The sequence below is a fragment of the Antechinus flavipes genome, chromosome 4, assembly GCF_016432865.1.
Source record: "Antechinus flavipes isolate AdamAnt ecotype Samford, QLD, Australia chromosome 4, AdamAnt_v2, whole genome shotgun sequence".
In the NCBI taxonomy this organism is placed as follows: Eukaryota; Metazoa; Chordata; class Mammalia; order Dasyuromorphia; family Dasyuridae; genus Antechinus; species Antechinus flavipes.
Window position 1 is genome coordinate 224078826 of NC_067401.1, and position 22966 is coordinate 224101791.

The 22966-nt window shown below is 32.0% G+C and overlaps 1 protein-coding gene across 2 annotated transcripts in view; it reads right to left on the reverse strand.

The window, feature by feature from the left end:
- DST (dystonin) overlaps window positions 1-22966 on the reverse strand; it is a 591073-nt gene that overhangs the window by 27664 nt on the left and 540443 nt on the right. For both annotated transcript variants that reach the window (XM_051997184.1, XM_051997185.1), the window contains 12 exons: window positions 22098-22271; window positions 21033-21188; window positions 14214-14411; window positions 13758-13886; window positions 12215-12385; window positions 10823-10978; window positions 10403-10609; window positions 7084-7203; window positions 5261-5430; window positions 2401-2560; window positions 1085-1279; window positions 447-575 (listed from right to left, as the gene is read on the reverse strand). In XM_051997184.1, coding sequence (XP_051853144.1) covers window positions 447-575; window positions 1085-1279; window positions 2401-2560; window positions 5261-5430; window positions 7084-7203; window positions 10403-10609; window positions 10823-10978; window positions 12215-12385; window positions 13758-13886; window positions 14214-14411; window positions 21033-21188; window positions 22098-22271 — 1965 coding nt within the window. The remainder of the gene's footprint in view (window positions 1-446; window positions 576-1084; window positions 1280-2400; window positions 2561-5260; window positions 5431-7083; window positions 7204-10402; window positions 10610-10822; window positions 10979-12214; window positions 12386-13757; window positions 13887-14213; window positions 14412-21032; window positions 21189-22097; window positions 22272-22966) is intronic.

The following is a 22966-nucleotide window of genomic DNA, read 5'->3' on the forward strand; positions in this document are numbered from 1 at the left end:
TGAAGAATTGTGGGCAAAAATCTATTAGTTTTAGTTAGCTGGCAATGTAGAGGAGGACAACAGAAGGATGAAGGGGAAACAGGATCTAGATTTGTTTTTATGCTATCATAGAGAGGAAAGATACTACATGCAGACCATTAGCAGATGCTACACAAGCAATTGCAGGCTCAACAAAGATCAAATTTTAAAAATCCACCGGGAATGAGCCTGGGTTATTAAATTGTTCTTCTGGCTTCTTTGTCTTGCATGTGGATATTTTTGCATTGTATATATAAGGACACAAACACTATTTGGGTGAACCCAAGGTACCTGAATTTTTAACTTTCACTTCAAAATCAAAAGTAATGGTGAAAATGGTTATTCCAAAACACTGATATTTTGCTTCATCCTACAATGATACTTTATTTACCCAGTTAAATTTTACTTGGCATCAGTCTCTCACTCACTTTATGCTGATCAATGAGGTTCCGGAGAGCTTCTTCATCATCTGGGAGCAGACCATGGAACCGAAGTGTCTGCTCAGCCTCAGCCAACCATTCCAGCAGAACATGCACTACAGAGTGAAATTCTTCTGCCTAACATTTCACATGTGTCAGGAAAAAAAAATATAAAATATGACTCATAAAGGAAAATCTGACAGAATTATTGAATCAGAAGATATTTTTCCCAATATAAAACTAGCTTTAGCTTTAGATTGATTAATTGTATATATGTATTGACTTTCCATTTTAAAAGTAAGTGATCTATGGTGATGTTATTTTCATAACTGTAAAAAGAGATCAAATGCATGTTTGCAGTCTACAGGAAGACTTTCAGTTGACAGAAAGCTTACTATGTCATCCATTCAAATTGAAAAGTCATGCAAGTAGCCCTTTGATCTAAGATCTAATAGATCCCCTTTAAAAGCATCATTAGTTCCTAGACAAAAAAATAATAATAATAATGATGCTATAATAACTTTGTAAATTGTTAATCCCTTCTTCAGACTATTTCCTCTTTAAAAATTCCCCAACATTTATCTCTAAGACAATAAAACTTTTTCTAGTATTCTCTTTTTGACAATTAAGAAAAATAAAATGTTTACCTGCCGTAAAGCTTCTTCTAACCGCGTCTGTTTTGATACTGATAATGCACATACAGTCTCCCACCTAGTACTTAATTCCTGCATTTGCACTTTAACCCAAGAGGAGTCATCACGGCTGCCTTCTATGAGTTCCCGAGCTGACCGCTTTAGAGCCTGCACACTGCTCGTCCTTTTCCCCAGCTCTTTCTGGAACACCTACAACCACCAAAACTTCATAAATAAATCTTCACAAACAATCCTTTCTAAATGGCACAATTTTCTGATAGAGATTTTTCAGACTTCATAGCTGAAGAAACATCATTCTTATTCCCTTTATCAACCTTCTCAGAGGGGAGGAAGACTCTTTTCTCACCTCTGCTTCTCACTTCTAAATTCCTTCAGCCTCAGTTCATTGGACATCTTATGTAAGAGAGCTTTCTCCATACCTGCGGCTGCTAGCATGTGCTCCTCTAAGACTAACTTCTATCTCACCTTTGTAAGCATTTTGTACATTCTCATTTGCATCCATGTTATCCCCTCTCTAATACAAGGTAAAATCCTAAAAAGCAGAGATTCTCTTTAAAAAAAAAAATACCTAACATATTGCACAAAATAAGCATTTAATAAATATTTTAGTTGTTTGATTGGCAGTATCATCCTTACTTTTACAAACAGATAAAATAAATTGTATTCAATACTATCCACTACTTCAATTTAGTACAATTTAATAAATGTATCTGTTTGTAAAGTAAAGATGATACTGCCAATCAAACAATTAAAATATGTTAGATGCTTGAAAAAGCAATAAGGTAGCATACTGAACTTATTTTTCAATCACCATCCCTCCTGAATTCTCAAAAAGATAGTTCATTGTCAACTTCAGTTAATTATTCTAAGAGAAATAACATAAAAGTCTGTTAATTAAAACACAGTGTATACAGTTTTTAAAGGAGTATAAATTTCTTGGCCTACTACTTTTTTCTAATAGTTTAAAATATAGAATTTGTGCTCAACGATTTTTAAATCCCTTCCAGTATCCCACATTTAAGTTGTATCACATTTTCCCCATAGATTTAGTGATTGACAATCTAAACATATTCAAATTTCTTGCACTAATATCTAAGGATTAATATGGTCATTATAATAACAATAACACATTTTTCAGAGCATTTGAAGGCTTATTAAATGTTTTCTTTTCAGCAATTTAACAATACTATTTATAAAAAAGTTATGTTGGCCTAAATTCAATTTTTTCCCCTCTTTCTACTATCAGAAAAAGTAAATGAGATATCATGGAAAGGTACACTAAAAAGGCAGCATGAGGAATTTATCAATACCTTATGATTATCTATCAAATTCATCACTAAATCCATGTCTCCATGAACTGGCTGATCTTCTGCCAACTGAGGTTCAACTCTATATAGCCAATCAATGAGAGCCTGCAAAGCATCTGTGAATTGTCCAGAAAATAGCAGAGCTTCTTCTAATTTGTTTTGTCTGAAAAAAGTAAATGAAAACAGTTAATCATATTTTTAAGCAATAAAACACAGATATACTAACCTCTTAGAAACTTTAGTGGCCAAAGGGAAAGATAAATCCAAATTTTGATCTAAACAAGAGAACACTTGAATACAAAATCTGAAATGTAATTTTTTTACATATCTTTCCAATATTGTTTTCTTTTTCTTAAATATCTAATTCTTATCCAAAAAAATTTCACACATGCACACATACACAAACACACACATTCTTTTAGCTCCAATTAACTGAGGACTTCCTAGAAACCTGCATTTTCTTTCAAATACTATGAACATTCTTACTGTGAAGTTCACCAAACAGATGTAGAAAGTAGAGGGGAAAGATAAAAAACTTGGAGAAGAAGAAATAGCAAAGTGAATTTTCTCTTGGTTTGTCATTCTTCATGTGCCTATGAAAATCCCAATGGAGCAACAGAGGCTTCTTTCTGTGTCTACTCTAAATAGCATCATTCCAACATCTAAGGTGTTTTTCACTGCTTTTGATACTTAACCAGAAAGTACTTTCCCAACCTAGTCAAATGTTGCTCTGCCTTGGGGGAAAAAATTACTATTAAAGAAAGAAGTTAGTTGGTTCCCATTCAAATCTGCTTCCTTTTCCCCTGAGTCCTCTCTTTCATTCAACTTTTAAGATGAGAGATTCTTCACCAATAAGGGAAAATTCCAGTTTTTCTTAAGTTATTTTTAGTGAATTTAGATTTTGGAAAGCCTCCTACTTTACCATATCCTTGGAAAATGTATGAAAAGAAAAAAACCAAAAAGGTGTATACATATGCACACAAATACATACAGGAACATACATATACATATATGTGTAAACAATCCCACCACAAAGTAACCTTAGCAATAATTTTAGATTGTGTGAAATGACCTGATATTTATGCATTTATTTTGTAGATACTTTTTATATACTTATATATGTATATATTGTCTCCTCAAAAAAAAAGCAAGCTCTTTGAGAGCAAGAGCTGTTTCATTTTTGCCTTGTCTTGTCCTCAGTGCCTAGTACAATGTCTAGCACCTTACAGGTAGAGCTTGATAAATACATTTTGATTTATTCATGTAGAAAAACTTTTTTTTTTGTGAGGGCAGCCTGGGAACAGAAAGACAAAAATTAAATAGTCCCTGCTGTCATAAAGTTTATCTTCTGGGAAAATAGTACAAATGTAAGTATATACAAAATATTTACAATATATATACTATGCCATTTTGTATAATCTAAAACTATTACTAAAGTTGCTTTCCTTCAAAATGATACCTAAATTATTTTTCAATTATGTTTCAATTATTAATAATGTTTAGTACACATTGGTCCCCAGTCAACAAATGTTTATTGAGAAGTGTCTTATTTAATATTCTATGGATCTATTACCACTTAAGGTGATTCAGTCAACTCACAATCTGCTTATAATTAAGATCACTATTTGAAATACAAGATAAATATTATGTTATTATAACAATAAAGCTAGATAAACTTCTAAAATTTCATTACTAGGAGAATACTAAGAGACAAGAGTCAATAAAGTTTAGGCCAAATACAATGGACAATATTAGTCCTGTATTTTCAAGTTAAAGTACTCACTATACACTGTTAATATTTGTTAAACTACCAAAAAAAAAAAATCCTACAAAACTACAAAAGTAGGAGGTAACATGTGGCAAAAAAAAAAAGTTTACTTAACTTTTGGGGGGAAAATTAACTTATAGAGATGTTGATTTAGATGTTTACTGAGAAATGTCAAATGTGCCAAAAAGATAATTTACCTATATATTGAAAATGTTATTGCAAATAAAATGGTGATAGCATTCACACTTTTCTCATAGGGATGTTTGAAGAACAAATGAGACAGTATACCTGTAAAGCACATTGGAAACTTTAAAGTAGCACATAAATTATTATTATTGTTGTTATCTGCCTTTTTGTTAATGCCTTAAGTCTATTGGACATTGCCCTCTAATTTGATATTATAACTTAAGAATCATAATATCTTGTGATGAACATAGCCATCTGCACCCAGAGAGAGGAGTGTGGGGAATGAATGTGGATCACAATATAATATTTTCACTTTTTTATTGTTTGCTTGCATTTTGTTTTCTTTCTCATTTTTTTCCTTTTTTATCTGATTTTTCTCGTGCAGCATGATAATTGTGGAAATATGTATAGAAGATTGCACATATTTTAGCATATATTGGATTACTTGCCATCTAGGGAAGGGGATAGGGAGAAGGAAGGAAGAAAAAATTTTGAAATACAAAGTTTTGCAACAGTAAATGTTGAAAATGATCTTTGCATATGTTTTGAAAATAAAAAGCTTTAACCAAAAAAACTCCCCAAATTGAATCAGTCACATAGAAAATAATACATATCAAGAAACAATAAAATAAAGTTTAAAAATGAAAAAAATAAAAAAAGAATCATAAGATTTTGCAATCCATCCTTTAACTGACATCTCCTAAGTTTGTTTCCTAATAAAATGTGAACTCCTTGATGAGAGGGACTGTCTTTTACTTTCTGTTGGCATCCCTAAGGCTTACCACAGTATGTGGCGCTACAATAAGCTCTTTAATAGTTTACAATTTCTAGTTCCTTCATTCATTTAATCTAAATTACACTCAATTTGCTATATTTAAGTTTTAAAAACTTTTAAGGAACTCATTTTACCTTTCCACAGATTTCCCACATATAGTGTCCCATTTATCTCTGAGCTCACTTAACATATCATCCAGTTTCAAATTATCATCAGTCAAAGAGGTCTTCTCTTTCAGAGAACGTCCAGTTCTGTTTGTGGTGTCATAGACAGAGTGTTTTGCTCCAAGTGCTTTCTGGAACTCCTGCATATTTGAAATGGGGGAAAATAATGATTAATAAAGGCATGAGAAAGATGTATTAGAAAAAAACAACCACAAGTGATCAATGAACACAGAAGATAATAAAAGATATCATTTTAAAACAATGACATACTTAGGAGTGTGAAGATTGCTCATATTTTTTTTTTTATTTTAAAGGATGCTCATTTAAAAGCCAATTTTTTTTAAGTTTCTATAATCTTTAAAGAATTTTTAAAACATGAATCTATTGAAAATATAAAACCATAGTGATATAAGATGCATAAAATTAACTTCTAATTTATAATTTTTGAAAATTTCAATGGATTTGGAACATGGTTATTAATGTTCTTAGTTTCTGATACTTTGGTAAGTTTTTAAATAGATGTGGTATGCACATCTTCATATGACCAAATTCAGGAATTATAAAGTCCAGAAACAAAAAGATCATTAACTTCTTCTGTGACATGTGCTGGCGATGTGGCCATGTACTTGACACTTTTGCTCTACAGCACTTTCCTTGATCTTTGACCCTTCTTTCTATACTTTCTCAGGGATGTTATTTGGCTTCTATGAATTTGATTACTGTTTCTATGAGGATGAATCCAAATATTCAGTCCTCATTTCTCTCTACTGAACAGTAATCCCACATTTTCATTTGCATGTTAGACATCTCCATCAAACAATTCCATGGATCTCAAACTCAACATGTCAAGAACACAGCACAATTGACTACATGCCCCACAGGACAATTCTTATTCCTACCACTGTATTTTGTAATTTCTATGAGCCCTAGTATGCTGATGAGCAATTCACAAGCGTGTTAAAGTCTAACTCAATTTTCAAAACTCATAAAAATGTTCAAACCTCTTATATAGGACATCTAAATATACATTGAATTAGCAGAATTAGTCTAAGTATGAAATTTTGTATTTAGTATTTCCTCTTACAACTAAATTAACATCAAAACTACAAAAATGAACTCTAGCCTTTGCAAACCAACAATCATTTCTTCTGAGGTCAAATATTAAAAAAACAACACACATCATTTGGGGCAGGGCAAACTTCCCCTCTTTTCATTGGTTTTAGGAGGGAAAAACTTTCCAGGTAGAAAAAAATATACATTATGGAAGACATAAGTATTTTTTATTCAAGAATTATTCCAAATCTTGATAGTGATTTTAATTGTCTCCACTTAATTTACAAACCAAAATTTTAAATAATTAGAGTGGCCAATTAAAAATGTAATGGTTTAACCACTGCAAAATCTTTAAATATTTTTTCCATTTTTGTTTGTAGACAAAATTATTTTCTAACATGGAGAATCTCTATATTGGCATGTTCAATTTTCTTTCTATAACAACTACTTTCAGAAATTCTAATGAATATTTTATCTTAAAATATGTTTCTATATAGAGGGACTAGTATTTTCATTTGAACAATCTGGAAGATAGTCCCTTATTTTAATATGAAACAGGAAAGAACTTCAAAAGTCATATAGTCCAGGTATTTAGTTTGGACACAACCAAACTTAATCTGTTATTAATTTACATAGACAAATTCTTTTCTCTAGAGTTTTAGCCAAAACATGATGAGTTGAAGTTGGACAATGACATCACAATGCAATATGGTCTTCCTTTTATTCAACTTTGAACTTACTTTATGTTGTGTAAGTTGTGTCTTTATTTTATCTGGATCATTGGCAATTTCAAGCTCTGAATCCAAAGATTTCTCTGATTCTTCTAGCCATTCCATAAGTTTGCTCCATGCTTCATGGAACTACAAAAAAAAAAAAAAAAAAAAAACATTAGTTTTATATTGTATAAATTAATATAACGTTAAAAGTAAGCAAAGTATTTTTATATAAAATCTGCAATCTTTCCATATGGATATAAATAAATACTAAAGGAAAATTTACATTTTTGAATGATTCAAATTCAATTTAGCATATTCTTGAAAGAGTTTCATGAGTTTCAAACTTGAACAAAAAATTCAAGAAAATTTTAAGTAACTGTAAAAATGTTTACAGATAATAATGACAACTAAATATTTAATGACAATAATGATAGCTACTGCTGCTTGTTTTTGCCAAACAATCAAATTAGCATTTAAGGGAATTTCTCCCCCTCCTTTTTCACCCTGAAAAGATCTGGTTTTCTTTAGGAAACTGGGTATTTTTTCATTCTGCTGTGATACCACAAGGGCTACAAAAGGAGAGCGAAAAAATTTTCTAGAATCAGAGCTGAAAGCAACTTTGAAATTGTCTAGTACAATTATCTCATTTTGCACATAAAGAAAATGAGGCATAGAAAGACCAAAAGACTTGCATCCAAGGCCACACAACTAAATGCAATTGTCCTAGACCATTTACTTGAATTATTTAGTAATAACAACAGTAATGTGAGTACAGAGTTTTAGAGCAAAATGTTGTCTAGAACTGTTATTTAACCTATCCCCCTCTTCCTATAGATGAGTAACAGTTCATAAAATTGAAGAGACTTTTTTAAGGTATCAGAGATTTTATAAAGTTAATATTAAAACTAGAAATAAAAGCTAGTTCTCTTGATTCTACAGTTTTGAGCTCTTTCTAGCCTATCACATTCATAGTTATAGTGAATACAGTCTTTAATATTGTATATAGACACATTTTTATAGAGATTCTATAGTTTACTAATAATTTGTAGAATCATAGTATTTCTAAAGATGACTGGTAACCCAGTTGTTGGAAATTCAGAACTATTTCTTCATATAAAAGGCTTTATAAATGGTAATTAAGTTCCCAGGCTAGCAAAAAAAAAAAAAAAAATCCCCACTGCTGCTAAATACTGCAAGTTTGTATTATATACTGCAAAGGATGGGTAAGTGGAACAAAAAGAGAAGAGAGAGAGGAAAAGAGGTAGGGGAGGAAGAGAAAATCAAAACTTTTTTTTAACACTAGTACTGTTAACAGGAACAAATTAGACCTTCAGTTTTATTGGCATAGATAACTTCTAGGCAAGGAACTCCTTCCACCAATTCTGGCAAATTATGTTCTAAGAGAGTTGCCCAAAGTACTCATAATGTAAGTGAATCACACACTTACATAGGATCACACAGGCAGAATGTCATGACCAGGACTTGAACTTATTTTCCAAGTTCAAAACCCAGCTTTCTCTGCACTGTGACATTCTTGTCAACTAAGAAATCATTTTTTATTCATGCTGAATCCTGGTATAAGTAAAACTAGATTTAACTAAAAAGAGAAAAGTACTTAGGGAATTCTGAAGAAAAATGTGTGAATTTTAAAGTACTTTACAGGTTGATAATGCTGATTTCCTTTCTTTTGTCTAGTTTACTTCAGATCTTGACTTAGTTTTTCCCTGAAAAGTTTGTTAGCAACATTTTTTCGTTCAGTGAATATAGTCATGTCTGTCTCTTTGTGAGACCATGAACCATAATGTTCATGGTGTTTTCTTGGCAAAGATACCAAAATGGTTTGCCATTTCCTTTTCCAATTAGCAGTATTACTTCACACCCTTATCATCATGACTTAGATATTCCTGTAGGTCACAAATGGTAGAGAGAGAAGGAGGTTTTTCGAATGAATTATATAGGCAAAAACTGTCAGGAAGAGGAAAGTGTACCTAAAGATATGTATATATTTGCATGTATATACATATAAATAGGACAGACAGAATAGACAAATATTGTCTGTATATAGAATTAACTGAGATAATAAGAATTAACTGAGATAATAAATGCTGCATATTATGGGAGAAATAGAAGAAAATGGCCTTGGAAAAGAACTCAATCAGAGAATTCCCTATATTTACCAACACATAGCATCTTTAGCCTAGGACAGTTTAATTGAGAGGAATCCGCAGTTATTATATAATTAGCTCTATATCACAGTCATTTGCATTATGAATGATCATAACCTATAAAATGCCTATAATAAAAAAAATTCTACACCAAATTTGACCCTTTATATTTATTGTGGCAAAGAGTCCTAGTTTAAGGCATCCCTTCTTTTATATTAAAAAAATTTCATGCATAGGCCAACACAATTTACTTCTATGACAATGGAGTTGGAAAACAATCCTAAAAAATCCATACAGACATAGAAGTAACATGATTGAGTAAGGCACATAAAATACAATAGTGACGATTCTACAATTCAGTTTCCATATTATAGAATGCCCTTGAAAAGGATAAATTATTTCTCCCGCCCAGCCAAAGTAGCTACTTCCTCTCAGAAGACAGGAGCTAGCTATTTTTCAGAAATATTATCAATTGTGAACAGATAAAGAAGAAGATACTTTGATTTTTTTCAATATTCAAAAAGGTATATTTTAGGGTGATATCCCAGCCTGTTGACCAGATAAAATATATAAAGCTTTAATTTCAAAGATTAAAACCGTTTATCAAGTGGTTGTAAAATAGTATTACTATAATTTTAAAATGGAATACATAGATTACATACAGATATAGCTGGAATTTCCAATAAAATTCAGAGAAGAGAAGTCTTAAGAAGGTAATTTCAATACTGAATAGTTCTCAAAGGATTTTGTCTTAAGGAATAAACATCCATCTCTTTGCAAAAATTTCATGTTTGTGACAAAGAAAAGCTAGCCACAAAAACTACATATGTTAAGTAGGTCATGAGCACAGAGACTAAGGGGAAAAAAACTTAACAACTAAAAACAAATAAAACTTTTGTTTTGGCCTTAGAGATGCTGAAAATAGCCCTTGTGGAGACAGACTATAATCATTCCCTTTCAGATTATTCCAAATGACTAAAAGCCAATACAAGGGCCAAAAGTAAAGATGTTAATACTTAGGATGCTGCCCTTTAACTAAAGAAATAAATTCCTCAGCTCACAGCAATGATTTGTTATCTCTGTTTCAACCTACAATAAAAGATTTGGTAATACAATTTTTTAACAGATAAGGATGAGTTATTGCTAAATTTACAGTTTTAGACAAGCTAAAGAATTACCTGCTTTGCTCTCTTCCGTGCCTCATCCAGAGCTCGTCCTCTTTCCACTAATCGCTGGACAACTTTTTCCCATCGACTCTGCACACTAATCAGGAGATTTTTAATAATTACAACATCTTGTTTTTGGCTAAAATATTTCAAGTGGGTACCATTTTTGTCCAGCTCGATGATCTGATCCCGATGAGAATTTACTTCATTGGCAAAGACCTTTCCAGAGAAAAGCATCATATAGAAAAGTTTTTTCTATGTATGCATAATATATAATTACAAAAACTATTCCAACATATACTTTAGGAAGACTGAAACTTGTAATGAAAAAAAACTATTTCTAAAACCTAAAATAAATATTTCTAGCATTGAAACCTCCCAGTGTCTTGAAAAAGAGAAACAAAAATCCTATCTGTCTGATTGAATATATACCTTGTGTTCATCAATTTGAAACAAGATGGTATCTAAGATAAGACTTGGCCGAGAAGCTAAATTCAGGGTTTGTTCGGCTTGGGTAAGCCAGTTGATGAAGTCCTGAAGAGAATTGTGGAACTCCATGGCCAAATTAAGGGCATCTTCTAGTCTAGCCTGGAAAAAAAAAAAAAAAAAAAGAAAAGAAAAGATTATTTACATACTTGATTCGATTTCAGTGGCCATTCTCTAGCCACTTTTTTCAGTTTGGCCATTCTTTAGCAGTCTTCTTCTGTAACCCAACTTTATTAGTGAATGATTCCTACTCATCCTTTATTAAATGAAATAACTCCATAGTGAAAATATTAGAAAATATTTGAGAATTATACTGAATGTCAGTATATTATATTTTAGTATATTATAACATATCCTGTTTTTGACAACTGGATTATTAAAAATAACAAATTTATTGTCATGTTGTCAATATGAAGTGCCAAATAGTATAAAATACAAAACATTTACTATATCTGGTCACTTAAATGGCAGATTGTATGTAATATCCTACTGTTCTAATATTTTTCTTATTCTAAAGCATCACCATAATCAATAATTCTTATTCATTGCAGCAGTTTCACTGTACCAAAAAAAAAGTATTTATAATTTAACATGAATTTCATATCTTCTTACTTAGAACTATATTTTTTACTTTTGTGCTTAACTTCTATGTGGATTATTCAATATTTTCTTTATCTTCTATACAATCCTTAGTAAGTCCAAATTCTACAAAAATCTTTGTTTAGCATCTGAGCTTACGACTATTCCTTCTAGCCCACCAGGCCTTACCATTTGCCATGCTGCTGTAGCTAGCTACTCAATACCAGGAGGTATAAACAGCTGATGCATCCAAAGAGTGTTGGGTCTTGCCACCAGCTCAGACATTACACTCAGGGACTATCATCTTTCCCATTTTCTCTGCAAATGAACTCTTATTTATATGTTGCCTTCCATAATTAGGTTCCTTAACAGAAAGGACTGTCAAATTTTCCTATTTGTATCTCTGGGACTTAGAACATTGCTTACATACAATAAGAGCTTAAAAAATGCTTTTTCATTCATTCATTCATTCATTCAATTAAAAAGGCTCATGATTCTATAATAAAAAAGTTACTAGAAACATATGAATCTAAGTGCAAACATAATTGTTCCATTTTTACTGATTATTCTCTTATGTGTGGAGATAGAATTTTATTCAACTAATTCTTTAAGATTTATAAATTAAATTTTTCTTAATATGTTTTTGTATAAACATTATAAACTCTCAGCTCCCAAGATATGTCTCCATAAAAAATAATTCATAACCAGGAAGGACAACTGATAAAAAATATTATTTTTTGTTTTAACCAATGCACATACTTTTCTTTCACTGAGTTTGGCTTCTATAGATTCCCATTTTTCTTTCAAATTATTTATGTCTTGGTCAATGTTTGTATCTGCAGACTCTGGGCATCTTGCTAGCATCTGCTGGCCCTTTTGCATGAGGCACTTATATGTTTCTTCTTTAACTTCAAAGGCAGCACAGAGTTCCTAAATTAAGATATCAAAAAATAGTATTGTAAAGAAATAAATTTAAGAGTTCTATTTCCTCACACAGATTATCAATCCATAACTCTAAATTACATAATCTTTTCATGAAGTATACCCATATCCAAATGTGTACCCATCCACAAGTACTTAAAGAACAGAAAATCTTAAGTACAATTTAATAGATAATATATTTTAAGTTTCTAATTTCCATTTGTAAGATTTGTGTTTTTAATTGGTATTGAAAAATAATCCTAAGCAACCATTCACAAATCAGATCTGTTCATTCATCTTTTTATTTTTAGGGTGATTTAATTGACATGGGAAAACTCTTGTTATGGATACTCTTTCCACCAATGTAAAACAGTTTCTTACACTTAAAAAATAATTAGAAAAAGCAAATCCTTGCAACAAATAGTTGGACACTATAGGGAGGATAAAATAGTTCTATGAATTTCAAACCAAGAATCACAGATTTACTTCTGGTAGGGACTCAATTATTAAATGAGGGCCATAAAGATTAAATGACTTGCCGAAAGATAATTATGTAGTAGAGCCAAGATTTGAATAGAGTCATCAGGCACTACAGCATCAAACTGTCTTCTGATAAAGGTATATAACAAAGGTCAGTGAATCCAAGATAGTTTTACTGCTAATTTATTAGAAATCAGCATCTTAGCAAAAACAACAAAAAACAAGGTTGCAATTGAAGAGTACCATGTGATAATTTCCCTCATAATATGGAAACATGGAAAAAGTAATAATACACAGGTTTCATGCTCTTATTTGTGATTAAGCAAAAATCCTTCTTGATGGGTCTTTTACTAACTAAGGATTATCATTATCAAAAAGACATCATTAAAAAACAGATGATTCCTTTCTTTTCTCATTTAAGCAATTAGGAATGTGTTTTCCAGGAAACTATGACAATTACTTGGTATCATTACATGAGTGGCCACTCCTCTGTACTTCATTTGTTTCCCACCTAAGTGATATAATATGATATTAGTAATACAATGATTGATAGTATGATTTGTATCATTTTAAAAATTCCTTATAAGGTAAAAATTGGAGGAAAATCTTAAGAATTCAATTTCCTAATTACTAAAAGTCATAGTCATTAATGTACTATCATTTACGTGCATGAAAAAACACTATCCTTTTACAAGACAGCTGTGTTAACCTTCAGGCATACAATTAGCCAACTGTGTATATTTTCTCACAAATTAAATAACTGTTTCTGCTATATATTTTTTTCATTTTATAAACCTTCTTATGCATTGTAAGCAGTTTTCAATGACTAAAAGTGCTTACAAAAAAGTTAAATCTTCTAATCTCAGGCTAACTACAGAGCTTTTAAAAATGATGCACTTACCATATGGGTATCAAGCTGTTCACGGGCTGTTTCTGGTAATCCTCCAATAGGTTTTGATGCCAATAAGTGACGCTCAGTGTCAGTCAGCCACTGATGTAAATCTTCAACTTCTCCATGAAACCCTTGTGCCTAATTTCAAACAAGTTATTTAGTCTTTACATTTGGGAGGTGAAAATTCTCTAATGAAAATAAAAGACAATCTTAAGTAATCCCAGCCCCCTTAATCTATCTTTATTAGAATGTCAGAGCCTCACAAATTTTTCCTTCATTACTCATATCTGGAAAGGCAAAACAAATTCTCGGGACAAAAACTAAGATATCTGTTCCCAATACTCATTGCTGTAGGACACAGCAAAAGATTTCTGATAAACAGGAATTTGAAAACTTTAACTACCCCGTGATATTTTTGGATTTGAATGCTGTGTTGGAGTTTTAAGAGTTTCTTTTCCCGCTCACCTGGTGCAAAGCACTATCCAGCTGCTTTTTCCTTTGTTGTGTTTTTTCCAATACATTTTGCCAGCGTTGATTTAAAACCTCCAGCTTGGTCTGGAGATTACTTGCTTCTTCTCCTGCACTTGATTCAATTAGGTCACTTCCTGCTTTTTTAACAGCTTCCACTGTAGACTGATGAGCTAACACATCATTTTGGAGTACCTTCAAATATTAAAATGATATCAACATGTCCATCAGTTGCACTGCTTAACATTTCTTTCAAAAAAAAGTTTTATTTCTAAAAGTGTCAAAATACAACAATCTAAGTTTACATCATTAATAACATTAAAAAAAAAACATGGTTATGGTAGATTTATCTTTAGGGCTAGAACAAGTTGCCATATGTAGTATATGTGTTTCTCTGTGTATAAACACATACAAAAATTTTCAATAACTATAACTCACAAAAATGATCATCTGGAAAATCTTTTCCAACTTGTTAAATATCACACATAAATAATGAAAGTATACAGAACAGGGATGAATATTACTACTTCTACATTAGATTCATCAGTTTATTTGTTAAAAATTATAACAATGAGAAAAATAACTAAGAGAAGCTCTTATTTTGTGCCAGGCACTGGGATAAATGTTTTACAATTATTATATTACATGATCTTCACAACAACACTATGAGGTAGATGCTATTAAGTGGACTCATGTTGACCCTTCAAGTCTTAATTCAATTGGCTCAGGAATCTTAAATTAAAATTTTGTTTTTAGTCTATATACTTCTATGTTATCATACACTTACTGTCAAGATATACTGCAATTGCTATTCACAAAGCAATCCTATAATTTTGAATATGCATCCTTCCAAAATTACCACAAAGCTCTTTCTCCAATGCCTTGTAATGGACAGGTAGCTCTATGTTCTAATAATACTCTGTCAGTGAAACAAGTTCCAGCAGATCTTGTCAAGCTGGAAAACTTTCATGTATAGATCCAGTGATAGACTGTGTTTATTTTCAGAGAACTGAGTTAACTAAGATTGTGGAGGTCCAACTAGATGATGAAGCACTAGAGTGATTCATGTACACTTGTAAGACATAGAGGGTTTGCAATTGATATTGCTGAAGACTGGTCAGTCAATTTTCACTCTCAAACTACCTCAGTACTTCAAAAGAAGATGATTTTACCAATGTATTTACTGTCTTCTCCTAAAATGGCCTATTTATGAGTTCTGTTATCCCTAGGAACCCAAATAGGAAATACTGTAATTTAGGAAAGGATGAAATCTAAACTGCATACAAATGGGGAAGTATTTTAGCAATGTGTGCAATGCACATCAAGTAAATATTAAATTTCCTTATAGGAAAATAAAGTTCAACTTTAGCTACTACAAACTGAAGCATAGTTTCTACAATACATATAGAGCAGGCTTCTGAAAAATAAACATGTGAAAAATAAACATTGCTAGTAAGTCATTTGTTTATCAAGTAAATTTACATATTCCAGAGACTACAGTACTATGACTCCAATATTTGCAAGATAGGTCCAGGAAATGAACTATAGTATTATGATAATAATTTACAGTTAAAAGATAACTCAGAGATTATCTAACCCAACTCATCTTTTACAGATGAGAAGCAGAGTTCAGAGATGCTTTCTCACAGTCACACAGCTACCTGGTAGGAGCACTTAGAGAAGAATTTCCTGATTTATCAAAGAGTGCTGTAACCTCCTACACTGCCTCTAAAAACAAAGCAATAAACTACACTACATGTCGTTTCATGAAAAAAACTTATTCCAAGTTACAATCAAAGAAACTAGTATCTTTCAATGCTATCCTAATGGTGTGACTAGGTATTCACCTATTCTATCAGTAGGATTGGTACTATGTCTTCTCTCAATATAGCATGGGGAATGGCAGTGACAGGATGATTTCTGAATCTCAGAGTAAAACAAAAGCTCAGAGGCCAACCAGCACCCAAATAACTGTAGTAACAAAAGTTACCCAGGTACAATAGGAAATGCAAGGGAATCCTTGGCCTATTGAGGGAAACCATTCAAATGTAGAATGTCAGTCAGGAAATTTTTCCATATATCTAGCATGAAGCTATTTCTCCACATCCATTGTTTCTGGTTCTGTCTACTGAGTTAAAAAAGTTCAAAAAGTCTAATTTCTCTTCCATTTTAAGTTCTTGAAACCTTTATAAAGAGATAACTCCACCAAATACCATTGGTCTTCTATTCTTCAAGTTAAACATCTTTGGTTCCTTAAACTAATACTTATATGGCAGGGTAACTCACCATCCTATTCATCCTTCTTTGGATGCTCCATCATTTTTTATGCCCTTTCTTTATTTTTTGGAGGCAGTCAAATTTATGTGATACATCCAGAGTCCTATGTAAGGCTGGATTTGAACTCAAATCGTCCTGACTCCAGAGCTGGTGCTCTATTCACTATGCCATCTATTTATCCTATCCCTTCAAAAATATGGCACCTCCAAGACTAGAATGCAGAATAGCTAGCAGGTCCCTTGTTTTGGATAATATACCTTGCTTACTATACCCTCCACACTTCTGACACATATTAAACTTGTATTAAAAGACTCAGGTTTTTTTCATAGGAACTTTCTAGCCACAGCTCCACTACTCTTGAAGATTTTTTAAATCCATGAAGTAGTTTACTTTTATTCCTATGAAATTTATCTTAGATTAAACCTACCATTCTAACCTTTTAAAATTCTGACTCATAAGTCAATCAACAAGTTTTAATTAAGTAAGTGCTTAATTAAGCACTTCTTACTTGTGAGGTACTATGCTCAACCCTAAAAAAATGAAAAAGGCAAAAACAATGTTCTTTTCTTCAAGGAGTTCACATTCTCCTGGGAAAGACAAAGAAGATATAGACAGAATAGATGGAAAGTAATCTGAAAGAACTGTTGAGGACTTCAGCTGGACCTTGAACTAAGCCAGGGGAAGCTAAGAGAGAAAAGTGAGCACAGAGAATATTTCATATATAGGAGACAACCAGTGAAATGACTTATAAATGGAACATGAGAGAGTTGTGCTTGAGAAACAGCATATGTAAAGTGGGATGGATGAATTGTAGTATGTGTGAGACTAAAGTATAGAAAAACTGAAAAGGCAGAAAGGAATTAGTTTGTGATGGGCCTTAAACAACAAACAGAAGACTTTCTGTTTGGTCCTACAGATAACAGGGAGATATGGGGGTTAGTGAATAAGATAGTGACCCATTCTGATATGTACTTTAGGAAAATTCCTTTGATAGTTGAATGGGGGATGGATTGCAATAAGGAGACTTGAAGTGAGGAAATCAATTTGAATGTAAGATATCATGAGTGACCCTGTATTATAAAAGCAGCCATATGAAAGGAAAGGAGACATATACAAGAAATGCTATAAAGATAAAAATGACAAAATTGACAGCAGATTGTTTTTTGGAAGAATCTGGGTGACTGGGAGTTTGGTAATGCTCTAAATAATAATAGTCAATTTGTTAAAAATAGAAAACTTTAGGGGCAGGCTAGGTGGTGCAGTGGATAGAGCACCAGCCCTGAAGTCAGAAGGACCTGAGTTCAAATATGACCTCAGACACTTAACACTTTCTAGCTGTATGACCCTGGGAAATTACTTAACCCCAATTGCCTCAGGAAAAAAAAAGAATAGAAAACTTTATGTTAAAATAATGTATTATGTTTTGGACATGCTGAGTATGAGGTCTTTGTGGAACATCTATTTTGCAATGTCAAAAAGCAGGACTAGAGCACAGGACTATACATAAACATCTGGGAATCATCTGTAGAGATGACAGTTGTGAACTGATGAGCTCACCAAGCTAGATGATATAAAGAGAAGAGTTGCCAAAACAAAAGCTTGGAGAGCACCCATGGTGAGTGGGAGTAACTTTCTTGGATAATGTACCAAATTAAAGGCTAGACAGAATGAGAACCAAGAGAAAAGTCACAAAAATCTAGAGAGGAAAGAGTATCCAGAAAGAGATGATCCACACTGAAGAATGCTGCAGAGAAGTCAAGGGGGAGCACTGAGAAAAAGATCATTATAGTTGGAAACTTAAGAGATATTCACTAACTTTGGAAAGGGAAGGTTCAGTTGAATAACATGAAAGCCAGACATCAGAAGGTTCAGAAGACTGTGAGATTCGGAGAGGAAGTGAGACATCTGATGTAGATGGTTTTCTTAAGAAATTTAGTGATAAAGGAAACATACCACAACAGGAATGGTCAAACCAAGTGAAGAGAGATACAGGGAGTATGGCAAAAGTAAATAGATAGGGAAATATAAACATAAGAGAAAGAAAAGGGGGATAGAGAGGGAAGGGTAGAGAAGGAAAAGGACAGAGACAGTAATAAAGAGGACAATTTACTGGGGAAGATGAGAGTAGATGGCATATATACATATTTATAGTCAGCAAGGAAGGAGAAAGTAGATAGGGAAATACAGAAATAAGAGAAAGCGGAGGGGAGAGAAAAGAAACGAGAAGAGAAGAGAAGAGAAGAGAAGAGAAGAGAAGAGAAGAGAAGAAGAGAAGAGAAGAGAAGAGAAGAGAAGAGAAGAGAAGAGAGAAGAGAAGAAGAGAAGAGAAGAGAAGAGAAGAGAAAGAAAAGGAAAAGAAAAGAGAAGAGAAGAGAAGAAAAAGGAAGAAAAGAGAAGAGAAGAGAAGAGAAAGAAAAGAAAAGAAATGAAAAGAAAAGAAAAGAAAAGAAAAGAAAAGAAAAGAAAAGAAAAGAAAAGAAAGATGAAGGGGGGAGGGAGGAAAGAAGGGAGAGACAGAGAAAATGACTGACAGTGAAAACAATCTGCTAAGGAAGAGAAGAGTGGATAATATTCATAGAGAGGAGCTCCTTTGTAAGAAATAAGAGATGGCAGAAAACAGCATTAGTAATTATTCCCAGCTTATAATACCTATAGAAATATGTCAAGTTATCCAAGTCATTAATAAAATGCTAAATATTAAAAGCTGGGGACAACTCTCTGGAGTATCTTTCTATAGAACATCCTCCAAATTAATAACTCTTTTATTATTGTTATATCTGATCATTCAAGTACTTCTTAATCCACCTAACTATATTATTTAAAAAAATATTTTTCCATGTAGTCCAAAAACATGAATGACTTTGTCATCTGGAATCTCATTATGCCATTCTATATTATGCCCCTGATTATGTGGTTATTTTATCAATAAAACAAATGTTAGAATGGCTCATGATTAAACTATAATAACTTTTGGTGATCATTAATTTCCTTTCTAAAACTAATCAATCACCCCCTTAATATTGTATTCCTGGACATATCTTTAAATGATGACAGAAAGGAAATAAGAGATTTAATGTTTGGAAAAGAAAGGCAGAGGGGTACAGCCACTTTTGTTGTTGTTCAATCATTTCAGTCAGATCTGGCTCTGTGACCCCATGAGGGGTTTTCTTGGCAAAAACATTATAGTGCTTTGCCATTTCCTTCTTCAGTGCATTTTACAAATGAGGAACCTGAGGTAAATAGAATTAAGTGACTTGCTCAAGATCACACAGCTATTAGGTATCTGAGACCAGAACTGAACTCAAGAAGATGAAATCTTCCTTATTCCAGGCCTGGCATTCTATCTACTGTGCCTCTATTTTTTTTTTTAATTTAAGGTACATTAATAAATTAGGCATTTATATATTTTATATTTATATATGTTTAAAACACATAAATAATAGTAATGTCATATTTATATTGTATATGATTTTAATATATAATATTATACAATATATAATAAAATAAATATAATTTATATCATACACACACACACACACACACACACACACACACACACACACACACACATATATACACACAAATACTCATTTCTTGGTATTCTTTTTCCTTTTAAAACAGAAAAAACCACCACCACCTAAGTTCTGGTTGGTATTTCCTAATAGGACAAATGGCATATTTATCAAGAGACAAGTGGAAAATATAATACCAAGTAAATGAGAAAGCTATTTTTAAAACTCAGATGGTTTCAAAAAATAAACAAAATTTGTAATGTTTGTATGCCAAGAAAAGATGCTGCGTACTTTTGGCCAAAGCCAAACATGAAATGATTTCTCTGTATTTTCACAAGAGATCATCATAATAGTACCCCATATACAGAGAGCCAAAGCCTTCATAGTCAGACAATACACATCTGGAGGAAGAAAAGAGTGGAAAGTTTTCAAAGAGCAGCAGCCTTCTGAGATCATTTGGAAGTAGAACAGTATCTGTCAAAATAGGCATCTCCTGATGCATATTATCAATATGTCTGAAAGTACTAGAAGCTAAATGAATATTCATAACCTTAATCAATGGAGAGAAAGATTGTTCTATTGAATAACCAAGTTCATTTTCACAAAGGATAGAAATCAGGAGCCTTACCTAAAGAATCAACACTTCATCCAAGTATGAAAATGTAAGAAATTAGTGAATATCAGGAGTCATCTAACTCAGATTAAAAGAATCTTTTTTTTTTCCCTTGTAACTGACATTAATCCAAATGGAGGAAAAATCAACCATGAGCTACATAAGGAGAAACTTAATTGTCTTGACTTTTTTGACATCAACATAAACCTCCTACTGACCCTGTGTTTAAATTTTTAAAATGAATAGAAAACTCATATAAATATAACTATAGCAAATAACCATGGGCTATATTTTGTATAGCTATATTCTTTTTTTTATTTTGACATTAATTCATATTGAAATCAGCATAATTATATTATGCTTCTAAATAATCATTAATATAAAATGCGCCAATCATTTAAAACATTTGCTTACATGATGCTTGGCAAGTTCAATTTCAATGGCTTTAGGATCTCCACCAACTGGTTTCTGTTCATTTAGCAAATCTTCAGTATGTGTCAGCCATGTCATTAACTCATCCAGAGCATGTTGGAACTGTCCCAGAGCTAAAAGAGCACCCTCAAGTTTATGCTTTAGGAAAAAAGAAAAAGAAAAAAATTCAATGATGAAGTCTACATGATTTATTTATATTATAAAACAATTTCAACTTAATAATATCTAACTAGCATTTAAGTAACAACTACTAGTCAGACATTGTGCTAAACTCTTAGCAAATGTTATCTCATTTTATCCTAACAACCCTGAGAGATAATTGCCAATATTGTACTCATTTTGCAATTGAAGAAATTAAGGCAAACAGAGGTTAATTGGTTTAACCAAGGGTTTAATAGCTAGTGGGTATTTGAGACTGAATTTGAACTCAGGTTTTCTCGGCACTAGAGCCACTTCATCACCCATTTATATACGATATTTGTTTCTATAATAGAAGTCAACATACTACTCAGATATATCTATGAAGGTAAATCTATGAAGGTCACTTGAACATAAATAAATCTTTAGTATATTCAATTTAAATTTCTGAATATTATTTCTGTTAGCTAAAAATAATTATTACTTAGGTACTTAAGAATTTAAATGAGACAAGAAGAGTAGAGAGACAATCATGTCAACAGAAATAATTTTACTATTTAAATGCCTTTTGGAGAAAAAGATCTAGGCAGGAAGAAAATTAAGACCTACTAATGCTGCTATATTTATATTGTAATAATGTAAATATTCCCAGTAATGATGTAGATAACAATCCATCCTCTTTAACTGTCTGTCATCCATATTCTTCTTAAGAATGCTAAACTATAATTTATCCAATATCCTGGGAGAAGGGGTGGAAGTAGAAGAGGGGAAGTTTCGTTCTAGAAAAAGTCTATTAAATGTTCCTTGGTTTGAACATAATAAACCTATTATAAGTAGAGAAAACAGAATTAAACTCTCCCAAGATTTATAGACGCATACATACACATAAAAATGTATTTGTATTTTTACCTGTCGATTGATGATACGCTCATCTAAGCTGTCCCAAATCAATTTGAGTTCCATCAAAGGATCTTGGACAGTGTGTTTATCACTCTCTTCTGTAACTTTCTTCAGTAAGAGATCTGCTTGATGATTTAGTCTTTCCATTTCTATTTGCTGCTGATAGGCCTCTGATTTAAATTGCTATTATAAAAAGAATGTAGAAATAAACATAAAACATAACAGCTTTATTATAATATATACAACAAATTAGGTTTTAAAAGCAAAGGTTTACAAACTTCTCCTGTAGGCTAAATATTATTTGTGCATACAATACTCTTTTTAAATTATTTTTTGAAAGGCAGTAAGGAGAAATATTCTAAGACATGACAAAATGTATATACTGAAAGAATCTGGCCATTTGTTCCTCCTCATCCTATATTTTTAAAACAATAGGCAAAATGTTGTTTTTATCCCCTATTTCAACATTCCAATGTTGTTCTTTACCAAGTGAGAATATTTTTAAACTCTATATATTTTCTACTAAGTCCAATTACATGAATTACATATACACATACATTTACACACATAAAAAGTTTTTTAAGACTATGATGCAACATTAGGGATTCTTCAGACAAGAAACTGTGCTATCATGGGCATGAAAAGGTAATAGAGGACTTCCTCAGGGAAGTAGAATTTTGCCCAGATTAACTTATAGCATTATAGAAATGAAACTGGTTTTTACTGATATTTTCATGAGCCTTTTGGAGATATGGTATCTTCAATTATATTTATTCACATACATTTTTGTGTCATCCTTCAGGAATGGTATATTATAATCTTATTTCACTGAGCTCTCTGTTGAGCAAACATCAAAGTACTCTTGTAATGACATGTTC